We start from the raw sequence: 25,190 nt of genomic DNA, 5'->3' as shown, positions 1-25,190 counted from the left end.
TCAGCTACTCTGCCCTCTTGTCGAAGATTTTACTACAGCCATGCAAGACTTTTTTTTTTTTTCTTTTCTTAGGCCCCTTTCACACTGGGGCGGTGGGTGCCTTGGCAGTAAAACATGACTATTTTTAGTGGTGCTATTCGGCCACTAGCGGGATGCTTTTACCCCCCCCCCCCACAGCTGCCGAGAAAGGGTTAAAACCACAGCAAAGTGCTTCTGCAGCAGCACTATGCCGACGCTGTCCCATTGATTTCAATGAAATGGGTTCATGGTAAAACAGGTTTCGTCATTTTTAAATAAAGCAGTGCATCTGCACCAGCCTTATATTGGCTACTAATGTTCTAAAGAAGATTATTAAAACATATATGAATTCATTTTAGAATAACTGAAAAGCACCAGCTATGTAAGTCAGTTATTTCTTTATTAAACAACTGTGAACACTTCACTGTAAAAATCCATAAAACTCTTATAAACAAACATTTTTCAAATAGTCTATACTACAATAAAAGAATCTGGAACACAAATATTTACATGCAATACTGACAAATTTGGCACTTGAGAAAGAAAATGTACAAAAATGATTTATTCAAAGAAATGTAAAATGATTGAAGCTTTAAAATCATGCGTTTTGCAAATACTTCACAAGCACTTATGGTACAGGGAGGCAAGGGATGTCGGGCTCCTCTGCCAAGGATGAGGATCAAACAACTTTCAATGTGCTTCCATAGGTCTGATGTAAAACCACCTGGACATTGTCCAGAATAAAGTCAAATGCCATATTCCAAACAGACTCCACAGACTGCTGCATTAACCTAAAATGAAAAACATGGTAGCATAAGTGACAAGCTCAGGATCCTCGCTGTCTGCATGAGCAGTTGAAGCCCAATACTGTGCAGAGCTATTTTTACTGTTTTGTTATTGAAATTTTCACATTACAAGTGTTTCCCCCCCCCCCCCGTTCTGAAGTTTGGCTCCCACTATATAGCAGCAGGGTGTAGAGGGAGCTTCTAAAGAAATTAAAAATGACAATGAGATGCACGATGTTCGAATTAATGAATCTAAAACCGTACAAATGGCTCTACCTGGAGTTGGGCTGGCACCCATGAACATGCAACTCAAGGTAAGTGCTAAAACTGACAAAATGTACCAACAACTGTGTAGTGGGAGGGGGTCTACCCGAGTAGATGTAATATGAAGAAGATGCATTAGGAAAACCCTCAAAATAAAATGAAGCCGGATTCGCATTGTTCCCTGTGCTTGCAGCACACATGGTATTGCATGAAGCCAGCCTTACTCTTGCTTGTTTTCCCACTGTTTAACGCCCATTTTCATAACAACACAAAGTACTAAGTCACATATTCTGTTTTATAAACATTTTAGTTCTACATTTGTGATCACAACTGCCACATTACCCAGCTTAGCGTACGCTGTTTAATTAAAAGACAAGGTACCTTTTCATGTATTTCAAGACCAAATCTAGTTTCTCCAAGTCTTTTTCTTCTATTAGATCAGTGCAATATTTCACCACTTGTAATATATCTTCTTCCATAGGGTCTGCAGAAGAATAAGCAGGAGGAAAAAGGAGAGATTGAGGCCATCATTTCAATTAGTGACAATAACACTTTAGATTAAAAGCATAGTTGGCTATAGTCAAGCAGAAATCTGACCAAAAACGGGCAGCGAGGGATCTGCACACCTACTCTGACTTGGCCAATGGAAAATCTTAGTGAAATAACTAGTGCTTACTTCAGTTAGAAGGATTTGTTATTGTCCCATAGGGAAGCCCAAAAGTCAATCCTTTAAAGGTGTACTTATTATCCCAAACTACTTTTAAGGGAACAACAATAGGCCATAAAACAAATCAAAGCCAAATGACCTGCTTTTACATACAGTATATCTACGATGACTGGACAGAATACATGGGACACAACTTTAACTCAGCTTCAAGTGGATTCTCTTTAATAATATGTTTATGCAGGGGAATTATCAAAAACATGATATAGAGTAAAATGATGCTCCAGTTTTTCCACCATTCCTACACATCCCCATTTTGATCTCATCTTATAGGCCTAAGTATAAGCCCAGCAGAAAATGTACTTCTTTTACTGCAGAAGGATATTCTTCTTTGCAGAGCACCTTAAAATCTTTGAATTTCATAGGCTACTACATATCCCAAGAGCCCTCTGCCTAAAAATCATCCCCTAGACAAGCTTTTATTGAGGATGTGCTGTGGGTGGCAACAGAGGAACTGAGAGATTCTTTCATTAAAAGAACACCCTTGCAGGCAAACATCCCTTATGCTTGCACTGCACTTGGTCTATATGGCAGAAATTTTAAATTAATTAAGTGGCACTGAGGGATGCATAGCCAAATGTATAACCCTCAGCCACTGATAGGTTCCCGAGGTACTGGGTAATGATGAAGTGAGAAACAAAGGCACATCTAAGACTCTGCAGTTTGAAACCCAAAGCTGGAACGTGCTCCTCCAATTTGATGGCTGAATTAACATTAGACTAAGATGTGTGAATGATGATATAACATAAAACACATACAGTCATTCCACATCTTTGTCTGGCTGACATTTGTTGGATATCGAGAAAAGGAAAGAGAGAGCACAGATAATAGAAAAGGGATGGGTGTTGGTGTAGAGGGTCGGGGGGGGGGGGGGGGGTTTGATCTGTGGCCAGCGGAACAGTGTGGGCCATTACATATGTCTGAGGAGTCCACTTGAGAGAGAGGGTATAGATTGGTCAAAGTCTTGGAGTAGGTAATGACAGATCCATGGGCACGGTGTGCTTTTCAAGGCCATTCTGTTCGGTATTGTGGTTATCTTAGCGCATCTTAGGAAACACTGGACTTGACTTCCTGGGTATTGAAATCTGCAGATTTCTACTCCTTCTTTCTGGTCTGTCTATTTGTAGTAAAAATGCAGATTGCTCATTTAAAAATAATGCGTGTGAGCTTGTGTTGCATCTGATGTCTCTGACCTTTTGAGTAACCGGGCTTTGGTTAAGACAATTTTCAAAAACATTTCACCATTTAATCTGTCAGACCATAAGTTGATCACCACTGGGCATATCTACCATATATATTGGAAGATGCTGTCTCATTTCATCCCTTTGTGTATTGTCATGAGTAGTTTGGGGCAAATTTGGCTATGCATGTTTGGACTACCTGGATAGCAAGTTATAATCTGGCCAAAGGATGTATACCTTAGGATAGGCAAATTTTGTTGAGTGCCATTTATGTCCAGTCTTCCACCTCAAGTGATATACCCAGCTCCTGTTCCATTTGGAAGCATGAGTAGGTAGCGTGATAGATTTCAGAATTCGAAGGAGTACAAGAGAAATAAAATTTCTGCATCAAACATTTGGATTTAAAGCAGTGAATAAGGAATTGAAAGCAATAGTAAATTTAAGGTGGAGGAGATTGAATTACCCCTGAAGGACATTGCTGTTTTTAGTTCCAGACCCAATGCACAGTTTATGTAAGGGGTTATACCTAGGGTAAACAAGTTTCTGAAACTTTACAGATTCACAAGGCTTGGGGGTGAAAGATAGATTACAGAATGGGTAGGCATAGGTAGAAAATGGATTGTAGTGGTAAACGGGGAAGGGAATGAAGGCATAAGGTTTCCCATATATTTGATTCATCCCAAATTTTTAGGGAGTTGGTCGTGATGGAATGTCTTGTTTATCTTTAGGTAATAACCAAAGCAGCTTAGGGCAAACAGGGTACAGGTAATAATATTTAGAGATATGAAGAACTCCCAGGCCCCCAGAGATTTTTGGTAGGTATATTGTGGAATTAGAGTCTTGGTTTCTTATACCAGATACATTTATTGATCACCCTTTGTGGATTCTGAGAGGATGGGAGGGGGACATTGGGTGGACCCTAAATGGGTATTGTAATTTTGAAAGAAGTGTTATTTTAAAAACTGTTATACAGTCAAATCAAGACAATTTGAAGTGTCTCCAGGCTGTAAGCAGTTCCATATTTTTATTAGTGTTGGGTAGTTTTCAGTATACAGGGTGTCATAGAAAGTAGTCAGGAAGACTCCCAGATGGGGGAATTGAATGATTCCCAGTTAAAATCCAATTAATGCTTTAAAAGATTTGCCTTGAAGTCTGGGAGAAAATGAGTGCTTTCGATTTACTGCTCTTGATTTGCAGGCCTGAGACCTTACCAAACTCATTGAGGGTTTTTGGAATAAAGGGTATAGTAGGAATGGGGTTTGTGATGTGATGAGGAGCAGTGTATTGTCCACAAAGATGCTAAGCTTATAATGTGTGTCTGCCAAGTCTATGCCATTAATATCAGGGTTATTTCTAATTAGATGTGCTAGGGGTTCCATAGCTAGTGTAAAAATAAGGAGGGATGGTAAGATCCCTCATCAGGTAACTTGTGATATTGGGAATGGGGAATATTTTATATCCAGTGTACCTTAAACATGGTGAGGGAGATGAGTGGAGAAAGGAAATTCGCTTGCAAAAACAGATTCCAAAGTTCAATTTCTCCAATATATAGGAAAGGTATGCTGATGAGACAGTGTAAAATGATTTGCATATATCAGAATGAACGTAGCATGGAAGATTGCTCAGATTTCTAGGAGCATAAGTAAGAAGTGTGTGTATGTTGTTGCTTACCTACCGCATGGGCATACAATCAATCTGGTCCTTATGTATGCATGTGCCCTATAACAATGTTCTAAACATTATTTATTTTTTTTCCTATCCTAAGTAAATAGAATAAATTATTAAACAATTTAAGCGTACAACATCCACAACTGTGTTCTGCAGTAGATTCATGAATCGGGTGTTATTGACGCATTATTCCATATAAACAAGTAACAAAAACCTACATGTTCATTCCACACCAACACAAGAAATCAGTGTTACAGTGAGGGAAAAAAAGTATTTGATCCCCTTCTGATTTTGTACGTTTGCCCACTGACAAAAATGATCAGTCTATAATTTTAATGGTAGGTTTATTTTAACAGTAAGATACACCATAACAACAAAATATCCAGAAAAACGCATTTTAAAAGAGTTTTAAATTTATTTGCATTTTAATGAGCAAAATAATTATTTGACCCCTTTGCAAAACATGACTTAGTACTTGGTGGCAAAGCCCATGTTGGCAATCACAGAGGTCAAACTTTTCTTGTTGGCCACCAGGTTTGCACTCCTCTCAGAGGGGATTTTGTCCCACTCCTCTTTGCAGATCCTCTCCAAGTCATTAAGGTTTCGAGGCTGACATTTGGCAACTCGAACCATCAGCTCCCTCCACATATTTTATATGGGATTAATGTCTGGAGACTGGCTTCTTCTTGAGCCACTCCTTTCTTGCCTTGGCCATGTGTTTTGGCTCATTGTCAGGCTGGAATACCCATCCACCACCCATTTTCAATGCCTTGGCTGAGGGAAGGAGGTTGTCGCCCAAGATTTGATGGTACATGGCCCCGTCCCTGTGCTGCGGGGAAATTTTCTGCTAAGGGGACAGGACAAACACCCCAAAGCATAAGGATTCCACCTCCATGTTTGATGGTGGGGATGGTGTTCTCATAGGCAGCATTCCTCCTCCTTCAAACACGAGTTGAGTTGATGCCAAAGAGCTCGATGTTGGTCTCATCTGACCACAACGCTTTCACCTAGTTCTCCTCAGAATCATTCAGATGTTCATTAGCAAACTTCAGACAGGATTGTACATGTGTTTTCTTGAGCAGGGGGGCCTTGTGGGTGCTGCAGGATTTCAATCCCTCACAGTGTAGTGTGTTACCAATTGTTTTCTTGGAGACTATGGTCCCAGCTGCCTTCGGATCATTGAGAAGATTCTCCCGTGTAGTTCTGGGCCGATTCCTCATCACTCTCATGATCATTGAAACTCTACGAGGTGAGACGTTGCATGGAGCCCCAGACCGAGGGAGATTGACAGTTATTTTATGTTTCTTACATTTGCAAATAATCGCACCAACTGTTGTCACCCTCTCACAAGCTGCTTGGCGATGGTATTGTCGCCCATTCAGCCTTGTGTAGGTCTACAATCTTGCCCCTGACATCCTTGTACAGCTCTTTGGTCTTGGCCATGGTGGAGGGATTGCAATCTGATTGCTTCTGTGGACAGGTATCTTTTATACAGGTAACAAGCTGAGATTAGGAGCACTTTAAGAGAATGCTCCTAATTTCAGGTTGTTACCTGTATAGAAGACACCTGTGAGACAGAAATCTTGCTGATTGATAGGGGGATCAAATACTTATTTTCACTCATTTAAATGCAAATTAATTTCTAACTTTTTAGAAATGTGTTTTTCAGGATATGCATGTTGTTATTCAGTCTCTCACTGTTAAAATAAACCTACCATTAAAATGATAGACTGATCATGTCAGTCGGCAAATATACAAAATCAGCAGAGGATCAAGTACCGTATATACTCGAGTATAAGCCGAGATTTTCAGCCTCTTTTTTGAGGCTGAAAGTGCCCCCCTCGGCTTATACTCGAGTCATCGCTGTCTGCCCGCTCGATCAGCGTGTCGAGCAGACAGACAGCGGCCATTCTATAATTCAAAAGCCGCGCCTCCGCCTTCGCCTGTGATAGGCGGAACACTGAATTTCCCAGCAGCCTGTGTTCCGCCTATCACGGACATCGTATCATCCTCGTACTACGGACGAGGATGATACGATGTCCGTGATAGGCGGAACACAGGCTGCTGGGAAATTCAGTGTTCCGCCTATCACAGGCGAAGGCGGCGGCGCAGCTTTTGAATTTTACAATGGCCGCCGAGGCGCCGACGAAGAGGGCACGGGACGGAGGCAAGGCACGGCACGGGACGGGACGGAGGCAAGGCACGGCACGGGACGGAGGCAAGGCACGGCACGGCACGGGACGGGACGGAGGCAAGGCACGGCGGCGAGGCAAGGAGGCAAGGCACGGGACGGAGGCTCGGGACACAGGTAGGCTGGACACACACACACACACACACACACACACACACACACACACACACACACACACACACACACACACACACACACACACGGATGGATGGATGGACGGACACACAGGGATGGACGGACACACACACGGATGGATGGACAGGCATGTCTTACCCTCGGCTTATACACGAGTCAATAAGTTTGCCAGTTTTTTTGGGGGTAAATTGGGGGCCTCGGCTTATATTCGGGTCGGCCTATACTCGAGTATATACGGTACTTTTTTCCCTCACTGTATATATATATTTTTTTTAACATTTGGCAACATATACCAGAAATTGTAGTTATCCACTCTTTTAGTAGGGTTTTCACATCATTGAACTCAATGGCACCAGCCAAGTTGGGTGCTTTTGCTCTGTGGGGATTGCATCCTTCTGGCAGGGATCCTTGGGCATTTGAAGTTGTGGGACATAATTCAACCTAAAAAATAAAATATATGTTGATGCTTAAATTTCTGCTAATGAAAGGTGTTGCGAGGCTAAAAAAGCAAAGACACACATTGGGGGGAATTAAAGAGTTCTGTACAGTGCTTGCATGACTCTTTTAAACTTACAACACAAAGCAGATGCTGGTCCTGATTAACAAAGGGATGCAAGGATCAGGTCTCTGTTCTGTGGTTGTGACAGGTATAGCACAGCACAGAGCTGAAGCTGCACTGTTAATGGGGCACGTACACACAACTTCTGACAGTTTCCTGGAGCTTAGTTAATTTCCCAGATCGTGTGCACATGCGGTATATCAGATAGAATACTATAAACTCCCTTATTCCAATCTATTATTACAGCAACAGCATCAGAGCACATCTATATTGGAGGGTTCAAAAGGCACAGTTATTAAAGTAGATTACTAAAATCTCTTATAAGCTTTAACATGTTACTATGGTGTCAAAAGTCATTTTCAATACTTTAAAAAATATGCAGATTTCATTAAAATAATACCTGGCTATACTACCTTAAAAGTCCCTGTTCATGCACTTCCTATTATAGAATGATAAGACTCTGTCCCTTCTGAACTGTCACCCAGTCATACTGGCTGCTGGTGGTGACTACAAGTGGCAGTTTCAACACATATTACCAAGGCATAATTCATTGATACCATTAGGAAACCTGCCTTGACAAAAGCCAGTGTGTGTGTGTGTGTGTGTGTGTGTGTGTGTGTGTGTGTGTGTGTGTGTGTGTGTGTGTGTGTGTGTGTGTGCGTGTGCGCGCGCGCGCGTTTGTTTTCAGAAAGTGGCTGCAAAGAGGCCGCAGGAGATCAGCAACACAGATGCAACAAAGGATGAAAAATTTTTATTTTTTGTACTCACCGTAAAATCCTTTTCTCTGTAATTCACCGAACGACACAGCTCCTCTCTGTAACTAAATGGGTTGTATAGCCTGCCATTAGGAGAAACTAGGCAAAATTGTTACACAATACACAAAACTTTAATCCCGCCCCAGGGGGGCGGACCCTGTGCTACCAACCCTCCTCCTGCTCCCAGCAGCTTCAGTATGTCAACAAGCAGTATAACGTAGAAAAAAGGAGGGGTGGGTGCTGTGTCGGTCGGTGAATTACAGAGAAAAGGATTTTATAGTGAGTACAAAAAATTCCTATTTTCTTTTATATTCACCGAACGACACAGCTCCTCTCTGGCACTGCTTGGGGGACGTCCAATTTAGTTACAAACGAGGGGTGGGAAAAAAACAGCATAAAAACTTCAACCACCATGGCAAGTGGGAACTAGTGAAACTAAACACACAAAAAAACAGCAGTATATGGAAAAACTCCACCATATAACCGGGTATACTCAACAGGAGCAAACCCCAAGACCGCAACAGTGCGGAGGTAATGCAAAAGAGCATTAACAAAACAGTACTGCGTTTTTATCAAAAACTCAATTGCAACTACAAGGCCGCCTGCAAAACTTTGCAGCCAAAACCAGCATCAGCCGATGCACTGACGTCTACCTTGTAGAACTTGGTAAATGTATGGACAGATGACCAGGTCGCAGCCTTACACACCTGAGCGACAAACGCTTGGTGTCGGGAAGGCCCAAGATGTTCCGATTGCTCTTGTAGAGTGGGCTGTGACTGGAAAGGGAGGCACCTGCCCCTTCAATGCGTAGGCTTGGACTACAATCTGTCTGATCCACCTGGAAATGGTGGCCAACGAGACCACCATGCCCTTCTTAGGACCAGCCACCGAAACAGTGAGTCTGACTTCCGAAAGGAAGCTGTGGCAGACAAGTACACCTTCAGAGCCTAAACCACATCGAGAGCGTAAAGGGCCACCTCTTTGGGGTGCTTCGGCATAAGACACAATGATGGCAATACAATGTCCTCATTGATATGAAAAAGAAAAGCCAAGACCACCTTCGGTAGAAAGGACGGTTGGGGACGCAACACCACCTTATCCCAGTGGATGACCAGATAAAGCAACTTGCAGGACAAGGCTGCCAGTGCCGAAACCCTCCTGGCCAATGTGATGGCCACTAGAAAAACCACCTTCTGTGAAAGGGTCAACAGAGGAATCTCCCTGATATTCTCAAATGGTGGCTTCTGAAGTGCCGACAACACCAGGTTCAAATCCCACGGAGGTAACGGAGGATGCACCGGAGGGACTACATGTCGCACCCCTGAACAAAGGTACTCACTAATGAGTGAGACGCCAGGGATCGCTGGAAAAAAAGACAGCCAGAGCTGAAATTTGCCCCTTGATAGTGCTCAACGCCAACCTCAGGTCTACACCTTGCTGAAGAAATAGCAGGATCCTGGATATAGAGAAGGAGCGTGGATGCCAACCCTACTCCTCACACATGGAGATATAGGCCTTCCAAGTACAATGGTATATCTTCCTGGAAGAAGATTTCTGCGCCCTCAGCATAGTTGGAATCACCGAGTCCGACAGACCCCGGTTCCTCAATACCTGGCTTTCAACAGCCAGGCCGTTAAAGCCAGCGATGGTAAAGCAGGGTGAAAGATTGGACCTTGAGATAGGAGGTCCTCTCGCAACGGCAGTCGCCAGGGAGCGTCTGCCACCAGGCGTACCAGGTCTGTGTACCAGGCCCACTGAGGCCAATCTGGGGCAATCAGAATTACTGGATTCCCCTCGGCTTCCACTCTGCGAAGCAGACGTGGCAACAGTTTTAGTGGAGGAAAGGCGTAGATCAGCTGGTACTGATCCCACGGAGCCACCAGTGCGTCTGACGCGTCTGCCCACGGATCTCTGGTCCTGGACACGAATCTCGGTACCTTCTGATTGAGACGGGAGGCCAGTAGATCCACATCTGTTGTGCCCCACCTCAGGCACAGCAGCCTGAACACCTCCGGATGCAATGCCCATTCTCCTGGGTCCAGCATCTGTCGACTCAGATAGTCCGCCTGCCAATTTTCCACCCCTGGGATGTAAATAGCCGACAGGGCTGGCACATGTCACTCTGCCCACCGAAGTATGTGAGCGACCTCCAGAGCAGGGGCTGAGCTTCTTGTTCCTCCTTAGTGATTTATGTATGCCACAGCCGTGGCATTGTCTGACTGTATTCTGATCGGACGCCCTTGGAGGGTCATCAACCATGTGTGGAGGCACAGCCTGATCGCTCTCAATTCGAGCAGATTGATTGATTGATTGATTGATTGGAAACTTGGATTCCTCCGTCGACCAGAGGCCCTGAGCCGACTGAATCCCCATCACTCCACCCCAGCCGGACAGACTGGCGTCCGTAGTGATCACCGTCCATGTCAGAGGAAGGAACGATTTCCCGGACTGAACCGCCAGGGACCTCAACCACCAGATCAGGGAGTCCCTGACTGGTTGACTCACCTGGACCTGTCGATCAAGGGACAACAGAGATTTGTCCCACTTCATCAGAATCTCCTTCTGCAGGACCCTTGTGTGGAACTGGGCATAAGGTACCGCCTCGAAGGAGGCAACCTTGAGCCCCAGCACTCGCATGCAAAAGCGGAGCGACGACCACTTGTGGCTCATCAGTAGATTGGCCGCCGACCTGAGAGTCCTCAATTTGTCTGAGGGGAGAAAAACCCTTGCTTCCCTGGAGTCCAACAGTAACCCCAGGTACTCCAGACGCTGAGTCGGTACCACCACCGACTTCTTTAGGTTCAACAGCCACCCAAATTCTTGCAGGGTCTGCAAGGTGATTGCCACATCCTCCACTAATTCTGAGGCGGAAGAAGCTCTCAGGAGGAGATCGTCTAGATAACCCACGATCGCGATCCCTCGTTGTCTCAGCAACGCCAAAACTGGAGCCAGTACCTTGGTAAAGACTCGGGGGACTGATGCCAGGCCAAAAGGAAGAGCCACAAACTGGTAGTGGGCTTCCCCGACTGCCAAACGCAGAAATTTTTGATGCCGAAGGCATATGGGTATGTGCAGGTACGCATCCTGGATGTCCAAGGACGCCAGAAAGTCCCCATGATGGAGTGCAGCGACTACTGAGCGAACTGATTCCATTCCGAACCTCTTCACTTTCACAAAGCGATTGAGGGCCTTCAAGTCCAAAATTGGACATACCCCTTTCTTCTTGGGAACTACAAACAGATTTGAGTAGAACCCCTGAAAGCGTTCTGATTCCGGAACTGGTACAATCACCCCCTGATTCAGCAAGTCCCTCAGCGTCCCCCTAACAGGGCCTCACGGCAAACCGGGAACACGGGTATGCTGGAGGGGAAGAATCTGTTTAGCGGCCAAGTGAGAAACTTGTAGCCCATGGAAATCAGATCGCAAACCCATTGGTCGGATAACCAGGTGGTCCACCGGGCTGCAAACGCTCGAAGAGGACTCTCCCACCTGAGACATGGGTGGGGGCAAACCTTCATGTGGTAGCACTTTTGTTCACAGGCTTGGGGGTCCAGGGATGCTTCTGACCATCCGCAGGCGTCCTGTCGGGCTGGGGGTGTTTTGCCCAAGCACCGGGCGGACGAAAAAGCCGATTGTGAGCGGAAAAAGAGTGCCCTTGCCTATGGCGTGGCTCCTTAGCCTTCCTGGCCTGTGGGAGTAGAAAACTCTTACCACCCGTGGCATTCTTAATAATGTCATCCAACGAGGCTCCAGAGAGCCGGTCGCCAAGGAAGGGAAGATCCGTCAGGGCTTTCTTGGATGCCTGGTCAGCATTTCAGCCAAATGAGGCACCTCAGCACCACGGCTGACACTGAAGCCCTGGATAACAGGGGGAGAGTATCCAGGGTTGCGTCACAAAACGTATTTAAGGCCATGTACTAGTTGGTCTGCTAGCTCTACGCAGACCGGGAGGCATTCTGCTCTCCCAATTCACAGTGCAAAAGTTTTGCCCACTCAGTGTCTGCGACACCAGTGCGGATGCCAGTACAGGTCGCACAGCCGGCCCCACAACCGTAAACAAGGAACGAGCCACTGCCTCGGCCTCCTGTCCATGGGATCCTTGAATGCAGGAGTCCCCTCAACTGGAATCGTGGTTACTTTATTTAACCTAGACACTGGGGGGTCCACGATCGGAGGAGTCTTTTTGAGAAGGCTTTCCTCAAAGGGGTAATGCACCGCCAGTTTTTGGGGACCGAAAAGGACCGTTGCAGGCGACCCCATTCCCTGTAGATGAATTTGTCAAAATAAGTCAAATACGGGAACACCTTAGGTGAACGTTCTGGCTTGCGTGACCCAAAGGGGACCGGTACATCAGCAGAGGAATCCACTGGCTCCTGAATCTTCAGAGTATCACGCACAGCTATGATAAGTGCTCCAACAAGCGCCTTGTCGCGCCCGGACGGGGAATCATCCTCACTGTCCGAACGGTTCTGGTCAGCCATGTCTGATAAGTCAGAGCAGGGGTCTCCATCCACAGCAGGGCCCGAGTCTGCATCAGAGCTCTCCCCAGACATGCACCTTTCCTGCCACGTGCCGCCTCTTAGCAACATAGGAGTCAAGGACCGCTGTCAGGGTGTCCATGCGCACTGCGCTAACCGCAGGTGACCCGGTTGCTATAGCCTGGATTTTGGGGGAATAAACCCCAGTTTCTGAAGCCATGATGACCCTAGCCTGTCTGCCACCTGCAAGGGGACTTAGGACAGTGAAGGTCCCACCCTCCTGCTGCTGCCGCATGAGGGGGGTTACTTAGCGCTAGACTCACCACCCTAAGGGGTTCTGTGACAGCCACAGCAGTGCCTGTAGTACCTAGGAGGTTCCCAGTTGCAGAGAGGAGAAAACTGGGTCAGCAGCTCCAACCAGCGGTGCAACGATCTACAGAGCAGCTTCAGCGTTCAGCAAAGAGCCATCCAGCGTCCTGCACACACAGTGGACACAGGAAGCAGCAAGTGAAAGCACATGTAATGCTGCCACAAGAGGATAGCGGCGAAAAAGGCGATCAGGCCTTAAGAAAATGGCCGCCAATGTAATCAATAGGAAATCCTAAAGAAAATGGCTGCTAAAGCTCACCAGGGGAATTTATAGCTTTCCCAAATCCAAGATGGCTGCCGGAACGGCGCCATACGGTGACAGAGCAAAAAATAAAAACGTGCTGCCTGCTAACAGTTAGAACAACCTCCACAAACCTTGTTTAGGACCCCCAGACCTGGACCAGGACTAACGCCAGCCGCACAGAGCCCCCACAGGTGAGAAACAGTGACACACATACACCACCTGCAGCGCATGCAGACACCCCCCTCAGAGGGGGGGAAGGAGGGGTGATAGGGACTTGGTAGAGAAGTTAAGGAGGTGAGGTGGCCCCCGAATCGACCCCCCCAGGGAATGCCCAGCTGCTCATCCCACCAAGACAGGGAGAGCCGTACTTACCAGTCCTGAAGAGCTGGGAGACATTCCATCACAGACCTACTCCTGCGCAGTTACAGGGTAGCTGTTGGCCTCGGTATACTGTGATCCAGACAGCAGTAGCCCGGTCATATGTATACCCCGGAGCATTTAAGCTCACGACCACCTCTGGAGCTGAGGCATGTCGTGGCCTGCCGAGCCTTAACTGCGGCCTGCTCACGCTTGATGGCTGGACTGGGGAGACTACAAGGATATCATTAACCAGCCTGTCACCCAGCCGGCAGTTGATAGAAGATCTCAGGATCTTTCATGTTGCGCAAAAAGCAGCAAAAATATGGACTGAGAGGCCCGCAGGGTTTCCTAGGTCATTCTCCTTGCTAGGCAAAATAAAAACTGAAGCTGCTGGGAGCAGGAGGAAAGTTGATAGCACAGGGTCCACCCCCTGGGGCGGGATTAAAGTTCTGTGTATGGTGTAACAATTTTGCCTAGTTTCTCCTAATGGCAGGCTATACAACCCATTTAGTTACAGAGAGGAGCTGTGTCGGTCGGTGAATTAAAGAGAAAAGGTGAATGCAAGTATAGTTTAACAAAAAAAGGCAGTTTTTTTATACACAGTGCATAGAGCAAACTAAATGTAATTCAGTTAGAGTTTACATGTACTTCTGCCATTTTCAAAACCCTCCAATATAGATGTTTGCCACCAGCAATAAAATATGTTGTCACTACTGTGCCGAGTACAGGTGTCTACTGCTGTACCCAGCATGTTAGGAATGCTGTGTACCTTGAGCTCCATTACTACCTGCAACTTCTCCAGGGTCAAAAGACTGCAATGACCGTCATGGGAAACCTGACATAAGGAAAATAGGAAGGATGCAATTGCACTCAATTTACAGTGCCTTGAAAGAGTATTCGTACCCCTTGAAATTTCCACACTTTGTCATGTTACAAATAAAAACATAAATGTATTTTATTGGGATCTTATGTGATAGACCAACACAAAGTGGCACATAATTGTGAAGTGGAAGAAAAATGATAAATGGTTTTCAAAAATGTTTACAAATAAATATGTGAAAAGTGTGGCGTGCATTTGTATTCAGCCCCTGAGTCAATATTTTTTTAGAACCACCTTTCACTGCAATTACAGCTGCAATTCTTTTTGGGGATGTCTCTACCAGCTTTGCACACCTAGAGTACATTTCTGCCAATTTTTCTTTGCAAAATAGCTCAAGCTCTGTCAGATCAGATGGAGAGCATCTGTGAACAGCAATTTTCAAGTCTTGCCACAGATTCTCAATTGGATTTAGGTCTGGACTTTGACTGGACCATTCTAACACATGAATATGCTTTGATCTAAACCATTCCATTGTAGCTCTGGCTGTATGTTTAGGGTTGTTGTGCTGCTGGAAGGTGAACCTCCACTCAAGTCTCAAGTCTTTTGCAGACTCTAACAGGTTTTCTTATAAAAATGCCTTGTATTTGGCACCATCCATCTTCCCATCAACTCTGACCAACTTCCCTGTCCCTGCTGAAGAAAAGCATCCCCACAACATGATGCTGCCACCACCACGTTTCATGGTGGGAATGGTGTGTTCAGGGTGATGTGACATAGCATTTTTCTTTTAGGCCAACATGTTCAATTTCATCTGATCAGAGCACCTTCTTCCACATGTTTGATGTGTCCCCCACATGGCTTCTTGCAAACTGCAAGCAGGACTTCTTATGACTTTCTTTCAACAATGGCTTTCTTCTTGCCACTCTTCCATAAATGCCAGATTTGTGGCGTGCACCACTAATGGTTGTTCTGTGGACAGATTCTCCCACCTGAGCTGTCTCTCTGCAGATCCTCCAGAGTTACCATGGGCCTCTTGGCTGCTTCTCTGATTAATGCTCTCCTTGCCCGTCCTGTCAGTTTAGGTGGACGGACATGTCTTGGTAGGTTTGCAGTTGTGCCATACTCTGCACTTTGGGATTGAACAGTGCTCTGTGAGATGTTCAAAGCTTAGGATATTTTTTTTTATATAACCTAATCCTGCTTTAAACTTCTCCACAACTTTATCCCTGATCTGTCTGGTATGTTCCTCAGCCTTCATGATGCTTTTTTTTCCCTCCACTAAGGTTCTCCAACAAACCTCTGAGGGCTTCACAGAACAGCCATATTTATACATAGATTACATTTACAGACAGTAACTTCTGAAGGCAATTGGTTCCACTAGATTTTAGTTAGGGGTATCAGAGTAAAGGGGGCTGAATACAAATGCACACCACACTTTTCACATATTTATTTGTAAAACATTTTGGAAACCATTTAATATTTTCCTTCCACATCACAATCATGTTCCACTTTGTGTTGTTATATCTCATGAATTCCCACTAAAATACATTTAGATTTTTGACTATAACATGACAAAATGTGGAAAATTTCAAGGGGTATGAATTCTTTTTCAAGGGAGTGTATATCTGCTACATTAGGAGGTTGGTAGGCAATGTTATAATTAGGATGAATTACCAAATGTCTTTACCGATTCACCCTCATAAGTAGGCAAAATACACTTAAAAGCAAGCTAATTGTCTAGGTTACCTGAGATTGCCCAGGAGGTATGGCTTCTTGTTTTAGGGTCCCATTTTTAAGTTTCTGTGGACTTAAATTATATCCAAAGTTTTTAGCTGGGCTACCAAAAAGCTTATTCTTCAAGGGACTCTGTATCTTCTTTACAGGACTTCCTATATTTTTCTTTCTACCTTTTTTCTTTGACTTCAGAGGAGGCCGTTTTAACTGCAGTAAAGGATTTTTTGCAACTGAAAAAACAGAAATATTCCAAGGTTAAAATAATTGAAAACAGAAGCAATGTCCATACATTTATGCTTATGCTATAATGTTTCAAGCCACCTCCTAAAATATTTTATTCAACCGACACAGCCTTTTTTTTCAAAAATAGGCCTATTCCTTATTTGTGTAAGTACAACTTCAATCACAAATGCAGCATAACAGTAAACAAATAAAAAAAGCAGCTGACACTACTATATTGCTGGACACAATAACAGAAAAATTTAATAAAAAGGTGTAGTGCTCAAAATAATATATAAACGATAAAGTCCATCAATAATAAAACTGAGAAGATGATTGAATCAAGATCTTCATCTAAATCTGGATATAAATGGATAGAATAGCCATCACCAACACCCAAAACGACTGACCCTTACCGTCAGTGTGTAGGGTACACACAATGAATGAATTGGTTGCTGGCCCCAACGATCCTTCTACACCGATCAATCCACTCCACCGAGACTATAGGCTAATCCTCTCCCAATGGTCATAAGAACCCAAGAGCTGCTTCAATTATTAAAACTTCAACGGATAAGCTCCAGCATCCACAATTAACATGTAAGAAATAAAAATGCTCATTGTGCAGGCATCCAGATAACAAATTTATTAAATAAGGGAAGCTGGTGCACTTACATATTTAAAAATACCGCCAGCCACGTGGAAACCACCAGCGTTTCCAACTGACAAAATGGCCACCGTGTCCCTGGTCAGCGCCCCACGTCACATGTTCTTAGCACCTGGAGCTAAGGATGTGCGACGCTGACCAGGGACATGGCGGCCATTTTGTTAGTTGGAAATGCTGGTTGTTTCTATATGCCTGGAGGTATTTTTAAACATGTGAGTGCACCAGCTTACCATATTTAATAAATGTGTTTTCTGGATGCCTGCACAATGGGTGTTTTTATTTCTTACATATTGAATGTGGATGCTGGAGCTCATCCATTGAAGTTTTAATAATTGAAGCAGCTCTTGGGTTCTTATGACCAATGGGAGAGGATTAGCCTGATCAGCTCTGCAGCCATTGGCTGTAGCAGCTGATCAAATGCTGTTTTTCCAGCAGGATCATTTAACAGATGCTTAAGATGGGGTAAACACATACCAGTTTCTGCTGAACTGGCCGAATTTCAATACATGTATGCCCAACTTTATTTAACTGAGCTAATGGTCAGTGACAGAGATGGGATATAAACATTTCTAGCAAGACAAATACATTATGAATGTGGCACAGCTTATCACAAGAGGCAGACACTAAAGAAGGGGTGCTACACAAACCTGGAAAAAGGGCAGTATTGTGCAGTTTTCTGCCCTGATAAGTGAATACGAGCACAAAGTCTTAAGAATAGACAGTGCTAAAAAGGTCTGATCAATCATGCCTACAAATTTCTACAAATACGTTAATAAAATCTCCAATTTAATTCCCATGATTAGCATGCGTAGTCTGTAAGAAACATTTACTGCACATGAAAGGGAGAACTGAAGGTAGAGGAATACACAAAGAAATTAAATACAGAGAAAAGCTGCCAGATAGGACTTTGTATTAAAAAGTGTCAGTGGGCTAAGCATCCAACTTGGTGGAAGGAGAATATTTAAATATTGCCCTTTAATAAGTGATACCTTACCAAGTACAGAGTTTGCACCAATGCTACTGTCTGACTGCTTGTTCCTTTGACCATAAGCAGCTCTCAACTCTTCCTGAAGATCAGCGGGCAGAGCAGCAAACACATCTGGATCTACCTGTTAGCACAAACGAAACAACATATATGCATGCAATCAATAATCCCAATATATGTGACAATGACACAATGGTAAGACTTTTAAAAGGAGATAATGAGATCTGTTGCTTTTTCATTTTCTAACCTGGACTGCAGGGATGAAAGGGACAATTTGTTTAGTTGCTATGGATAACACATATTTGTTCTTTTAGATGCTGTATCTGATGACTATTATCATTTATCCAGAACTAACATACAGTATTTAGACAGGAATTCACACAAATATGTATGACATTTGGACAAGGGCAGAACAACCCTGTCCAAAATGTTTAAATCTAAGCATGGTGACATAGGTACTATTTGTGCATTGCTAAATCTCAGTTATCTCCCTGTTCAGCTGCCTGATGAAACAACCCATAGGGTCCAATAAAATTACTGTCTATAGTTGGGAGTGACAGCCCTCACCTGTGAAAAAGCGGGTAAGGCAATCACATTAATGCCTGCCTCTTCTCCTTGCTCTGACAACTGTGGAATCTGTAAAAGGACAGTTGCTACTGGCTGCTCAGTGCAGTAGTCATCTGAGGCCTCTCTCTTGCTCTCGGTAGGAGGTGGCCTATGCTGTGAAGCAAATGTCTGCTCCACCTGTTCCCTGATATCCAGAGGTAGAGCTTCCAAGACAGATGGGTCAATCTGCAAAAGAAACATCATCATTGATTAGAAAAACATGTCAAACTATACAAACTATCATGCCACACAAAGTTACAATAGGAAAATAATGCCCCTTATATATTCTATCCTATTGTTAAAGCAGTTGTATTGCTGCTTGGTTATTTTTACCTACAGGTAAGCCTATAACAATAAAAATGAAAAGTCAGGCTTATTTAACCACTTAATAACCGGCCTATAGCCGATTAACGGCTATAGGTCGGTTTGCTATCTCTGAGAGGCCGTTAATTAACGGCCTCCCGGAGAATCGTTCCTGCGCGCCCCCTGGGGCGCGCACGCCGGAACATCCGTGCTCGCCGAGTTCACGGGACCCGGCGCAACACGGATCGCGGTAAAGGACCAATGGCAGCGGTCCTTTACCACGTGATCGCTCCGTCCAATGACGGAGCGATCACAAATGTAAACAATTCGGCTTGCCGGGTCAAGCTAAGGTCATCAGTCTCCTCTCCTCACACCGATGCAGCGTGAGAGGAGAGGAGAACATTCCAGTGAAAATAAAAAATAACCGTGAGTGCCCAGCAGTGCCCAAATAGTGCCACAACAGTGCCAGACCAGTGCCATCTATCACCTGTGCCACATCTGTGCCACCTGTGCGACCTGTGCCACCTTTGCCACCTCTGTGCCAGCAGAGCCACCCCAGTGCCACCCCAGTGCATACCAGTGCCATACCAGTGCCACACCAGTGCCACCTGTGCCCATCAGTGCCACCTGTGCCCATCAGTGCCATCTGTGCCCATCAGTGCTCATCTGCGCCACTGCAGTGCCACATCAGTGCCGTCTGTGCCCACCAGTGCCGCCTGTGCCCACCAGTGCCATCTGTGTGCTAATCAGTGCCACCAGAGCCACACCAGTGCCACCAAAGTCACTATAGTGCCCATCAGTGCCACCTGTGCCCATCAGTGCCACCTGCGCCCATCAGTGCCACCTGCGCCCATCAGTGCCACCTGTGCCACTGCAGTGCCCCATCAGTGCCGCCTGTGTCCATCAGTGCCCACCTGTGCCCATCAGTGCCCACCTGGGTGTTAGCTTTCCAAAATGGGGTCACTTTGTGGGCGTTTCCATTGTCCTGGTGCTCCAGGGCCTTCATAAGTGTAATAGGTGGTTGAGGTATTAGATGTGTAATTTATGCTCCTAGAACGCCTGAAGTTGCTACTTCAATGTTGGACTTGTGTATGTGGCCAGGCTGTGTAAAAGTCTAACACATGTGGTATCACCGTACTCAGGAGGAGCAGCAGAATGTATTTTGGGGTTTCATTTGTGGAATGTATATGCCGTGTGAGAGAAATAGCCTGGTAAAATGACAATTTGGTGTGAAAAAAAATTAAAATAAAAAAAATCTTTATTTTGCAAAGAATTGTGGGAAAAAATTACAACTTCAAAAAACTAACCGTGCCACGTACTAAATACCTTGGAATGTCTACTTTCCAAAAAGGGGTCATTTGGGGGGTTTTTGTACATTACTGGCTTGTTAGGGTCTCCAGAAATGAGATAGACTGTCAGTACATCAGCTGTGATCAAATTGATACATTTTCAGTGATTGGCACCATAGCTTGTAGACCCTATAACTTTCACGCAGAATAAATAATATCCACTAATTTGGGTTATTTTTACTAAAGACATTTAGCAGTATACATTTTTGGCCAAATTTATGAAGAAAAATTACTTATTTGCAAAAAATTTTAATAGAAATGAAGAAAAATGCTTTTTTTTACAAAATTTTCGGTATTTTTTCATTAATAGCACAAAAAATAAAAAACGCAGAGGTGATCAAATACCACCAAAAGAAAGCTCTATTTGTGGGAAAAAAAGGACGAAAATTTCAGATGGGTACAGTGTTGCATGACCGAGTAATTGTCATTCAAATTGTGAGAGCACTGAAAGCTGAAAATTGGTCTGGTTATTAAGGGTGTTTAAGTGCCCAGTGGTCAAGTGGTTAATGAATGTGAATAAACCAAATATCTATGAATGAAAATGCTGATGATCAAAACATATAAAACACAATAAGTGAATACATGTGAAGTATCAAATAATCAAGTGAATATAAAAGGAGTGTTAATAAAAGGAATAAAGGTCTTTGAAAGATAAATGAAAAAGTAACAAAGTTCTGCAATAAGAAAGTTATAGCAGGATGGGATGTTCCAGGACTTTCACCACCACCAAGGGAAAATGGAGATCTCCATGTGGCAATCACTCAAAGAAGTGGGAACTCTTACTGGAAGGAGTGAACCTCCTGTAGCAGTGAGGTCACACACGCTAGCATATATAGCCCTCTATGGGGTCTAAGGATGGATCCTGGCTCAGGAATACATTGGCAGTCAGAGGCAGGCCTTCTTGGTAACCAGCTACCGTCTGACTCTCTTCCTCGAGATCCTGATATGTGGAGAAGATGCAGGCTGCAATGTGTCCTCTGAGATATTCAGTCAGCCCCAGGAAGAGCTCTGGAGTGTGCTGGGCAGGTGTCCGACGTTTACTCTTTTATTAACGCTCCTTTTATATTCACTTCTGTTATTTGATTCTACACATGTATTCACTTATTGTTTTATATGTTTTCATCGTCAGCATTTTGATTCATAGATATTGGTTTATTCATATTCATTAAATAAGCAAGACTTTTCCTTTTTATTATTCTTGTGTGCATGAATATAGCTCATGTTTGCTATTCTCACTTTTTTTTGTTATATTAGCGCCGTGCCGTATACCACTCAGATATTTTTAAGCCTATAATAAGGCTTACCTGTAGGCAAAATTAATATCTCCTAAATGTGCACCGTTTAGGGGATATTCACCCTGCATGCAGCCACTGGCGTCAGGGGTGCATGCGCTCTGAAGGTCTGGCGTATCATGCTGGAACTTTAGAGCTCCTTGCCAGAACAGAGTGCTCCCACGCACATGGGGGCTTTGTTCTAAGATAATTATTTCATAATGTGCTAGTATGCAATACATACTAGTACATTATGTTATTGTCTTACAGGTTTTTTATTTATTTTTTTCAGAGGTTTACTACCACTTTAATGGCAAAATAGCATCAGCATTGGGACACACACATACCAATGTAATTCAAAATAATATGCTTCTCAGAGAGATGAAAAGTGGTGCTGAGCCACTTGGCATGAGGAGAATCAACCCTCACAAACACGAAGATTAAGGATACTCTTTTCCCACATATATTCGCAAGTGCTAGAAATATAATGGACAGTTATTATGTAGCCCTAACATAAATTGCCTTATCTCTCTCTCTTTTTTATTTTTTTTAATCAAATACATTTTAATGAAAGTTTACCATGGTTTATAAACCACATTTTGCCTCAACAAAGAACCCCCACAACTTGCACTCCCCCACAGCTGGGCCAAACTTACAAAAGTAACTATTAGTACAAATACAAACAATTGCTGGTAGAATTCAAAATGGGATGAATGGAAGATTATTACTTATGAACATTGTATCCTTAAAGGACAATTACCATGATACTAAAAGCACAACTATACAAAAAGAAAGGATTTTGCGTCATGTTTAACATTGTTTAAGCTGTCTATACAAGGCGTGTCATCTAACATTTCTACAACCATATACACTAATGTCTTTACATACACTGGATACCATGAAGAAGGGACAAGCATTATGATACTGCTATTGTGTTATATGTGGTAAGAAAATGGGAAATATTTGCAGTTGGAGTTGTATTAAATTGCGTATCTAAGATCAGTGTTGTAGGTGCTATACGTGGAGTGCTGAGCCAATCACCCCGTAATTTACTAAACTTGGTCAGACAACCATGTTTGATATAGGACTGCCTTATCTCTATTTGTTTTGTTATCACTCTTCAGTAATACATACACATTCAAACAGCTCTCCTGCTGTCACTTCAATCAGTATATTAATAAGCAGTATATTTGCTGCAGCAATACTTGTTGATTATAGACATGTGCATTTGTTATCGTCCAAATGCATTTTCTACCGAATTTTGGAGATTTTCATGTTCGTTTTAACAAGAGAATCCGAAATCGAAAATAAACAAAATGATTTACTTTTGTATTGTTGCGATGACAGTTTGATATAGATAGAAGATTCGACATGACGGTGACAATAACGATCTGTGTCCATCAAACCTGTGGTCGTAAATACCTAACCTAACTATTAGTCCAAGTTTATTCGACAGAGAGAAAAGATTCGACATTATAGAGACAATAGTAAAAGAGCTGTTAGTGATCGCTACTGGAATGGGTGGGGGAAGTAAAATTAAGATGTTATTGGCTGATTGTAACCAAAGAGGAGGAGCAGTAAAATAGCTAGAACTTAAGTACACACATACAGCCAACTTACTTTCACTTATGACTGTTAACAGAGAGAGAGACACACTGAATAATTTCAGACAGTCAATCTTAGCTGGTCTGTTTGTTAACAGAGAACCTGAATTATTAAGCAATAAGCACAGCAGCAGAATAGATAGTGAAGCATGCTATAGTTGAATCAGCTTTTTAATTTCATCATATGCTTGAATTTCCATACAACGCAATTCCATTGGCTTTTGGGGTAGAACGTTCAACATGAATAGAAACAAATAAGTAACGTATTATTCGATACGATCAAAAATATGTATAATACTGTTCGATGTGAAGATTCGACGAAGCAGCTAAAAACATATGATCGCCACGAGTGGACATTTGCGGTCAAATGTTCCGCCCATAGGCTATAGAAGAATTCTGTTTGACTAGTAACAAAAATGAATAATTATAAATTACTACTAATCAAACAACATTAGAATTTTACTATAGCTTGTGGGTGGAGCATTAGACCGGAAATGTATGAACACTGCAGCGTCAAATCTTCTTAGAACATCCGACAGACACATAAGCCTCCAATTGAGATTCAACCTTAATCATTTCAGATTTTCATACAAATGCATTTTTAAGGAAACAATAAATAAAAATGAATTTCGGGAGTACCTAAATAAATTATTTTCCGGAAGGAACTGAAATTCTGAAACAAAATATTTCAGTGTGAACATGTCTAGTTGATAATACTAAGGCTGTATTTGATTATTATATATTATTATATTGCCATGCTGTTAAATCGCAAAATAAAAAATTCCACCCAAAATCGACATTTCTGAGCGATGCTGGAGAGTTGAACCACCAGATAGGTGGTTTTATTAACACTCCTTTTGGAGAAGAAAACACCCAAAACTCCCAGGTGGAAAGGAACAGATTTAGGAATTGCAGTGGGGAAATCTCACCGTTGGAGTATGCAAGCCCTATAAGAAGTCAGGGACTAATTGCCCACCAGGCTCCACCTGTAATTAAATTGTAACTTTGGGTGACCTGGCCCTTTAAAATATAACTGAACTATTTTTATTAGTTTTGCATCATCATACAACATTTTCCATATTGTTTACAGGTAAGGGGTACAGCATTTTTGTACAAATACAGTATATTGCCATGGAAATAGTATTTACAAATGACAATATTTTGTACATAAGTATTAGAAAATGTAAAGTATTTAGAAAAACAAACAATATATTTGTTGGGTTTTGAGTGAGAAATAGCACTTGATGCTTTGGATTGAGGAAGTACACACAATAGAAGGATATGCTTTGTTCATTTTTCAGATTAGTGGTTTACAACCAGTTTAAAGCTCATCTTCATGTTTCCTGACACCTTAAATAGTTAGTTTGGACCAAGCTGGTCCAAAGAAAGCATTCCTTTCACTAATGCCACATACATGCGATCAGACTTTCCTGCAGACTTGGTCCGGCGGACTTTGCAGCGGTGGACCGCTGGACTTTCCAAACGAGCGGACTTGCTCACACACGACCACACACAAACGGACTTTCCGGTGGACTAGGTCCGATGGACTTCCCGTCGGACTTTTGGCGGAGGTCCAACGGACTTTCCAAATGAACGGACTTGCCCACACATGGACTAAAGTCCGTTCATTTTGAACGTGACTTCAGGTACGACGGGACTAGAGAAGGAAGTCAATGTCGCTGCTTTCTTCGGCGAGATTGACACCTTGCGAGCCCTGTCGCCTGGTATGGGTTTTAAGGGTAACCCCCTACGGCGAAAAAATGGCATGGGGGTCCCCCAAGGTCCATGGCAGACCCTTATCTGAGCACGCAGCCCCGCTGGGACACAGTGCATGGTGACTTATATAGGAATAAGGGGGCGGGGTCACCGGGTGATGTCACATGGTGATCCCCGCCCCTTATGAC

The 25,190-nt window shown here is 43.6% G+C and overlaps 1 protein-coding gene across 1 annotated transcript in view; it reads right to left on the bottom strand.

Moving 5' to 3' along the window:
* Nucleotides 1-399: 399 nt before the first annotated feature.
* The window catches only part of REV1 (REV1 DNA directed polymerase), a 99,932-nt gene continuing 75,141 nt past the window's right edge, over nucleotides 400-25,190 (bottom strand). The window contains exons 18-23 of the mRNA XM_077482718.1: nucleotides 18,721-18,945; nucleotides 18,163-18,277; nucleotides 16,298-16,515; nucleotides 7,260-7,407; nucleotides 1,449-1,551; nucleotides 400-809 (exon numbers count right to left, since the gene is read on the bottom strand). Coding sequence (XP_077338844.1) covers nucleotides 698-809; nucleotides 1,449-1,551; nucleotides 7,260-7,407; nucleotides 16,298-16,515; nucleotides 18,163-18,277; nucleotides 18,721-18,945 — 921 coding nt within the window. The 3' untranslated portion in view covers nucleotides 400-697. The remainder of the gene's footprint in view (nucleotides 810-1,448; nucleotides 1,552-7,259; nucleotides 7,408-16,297; nucleotides 16,516-18,162; nucleotides 18,278-18,720; nucleotides 18,946-25,190) is intronic.

This window comes from Lithobates pipiens, unplaced genomic scaffold, assembly GCF_037356315.1.
Source record: "Lithobates pipiens isolate NorthernLeopardFrog02 unplaced genomic scaffold, aLitPip1_a1.2 Scaffold_16, whole genome shotgun sequence".
NCBI lineage: Eukaryota > Metazoa > Chordata > Amphibia > Anura > Ranidae > Lithobates > Lithobates pipiens.
Note: the sequence above shows the minus strand (reverse complement) of the source record. Positions and strands in the feature narration are given on the sequence as shown.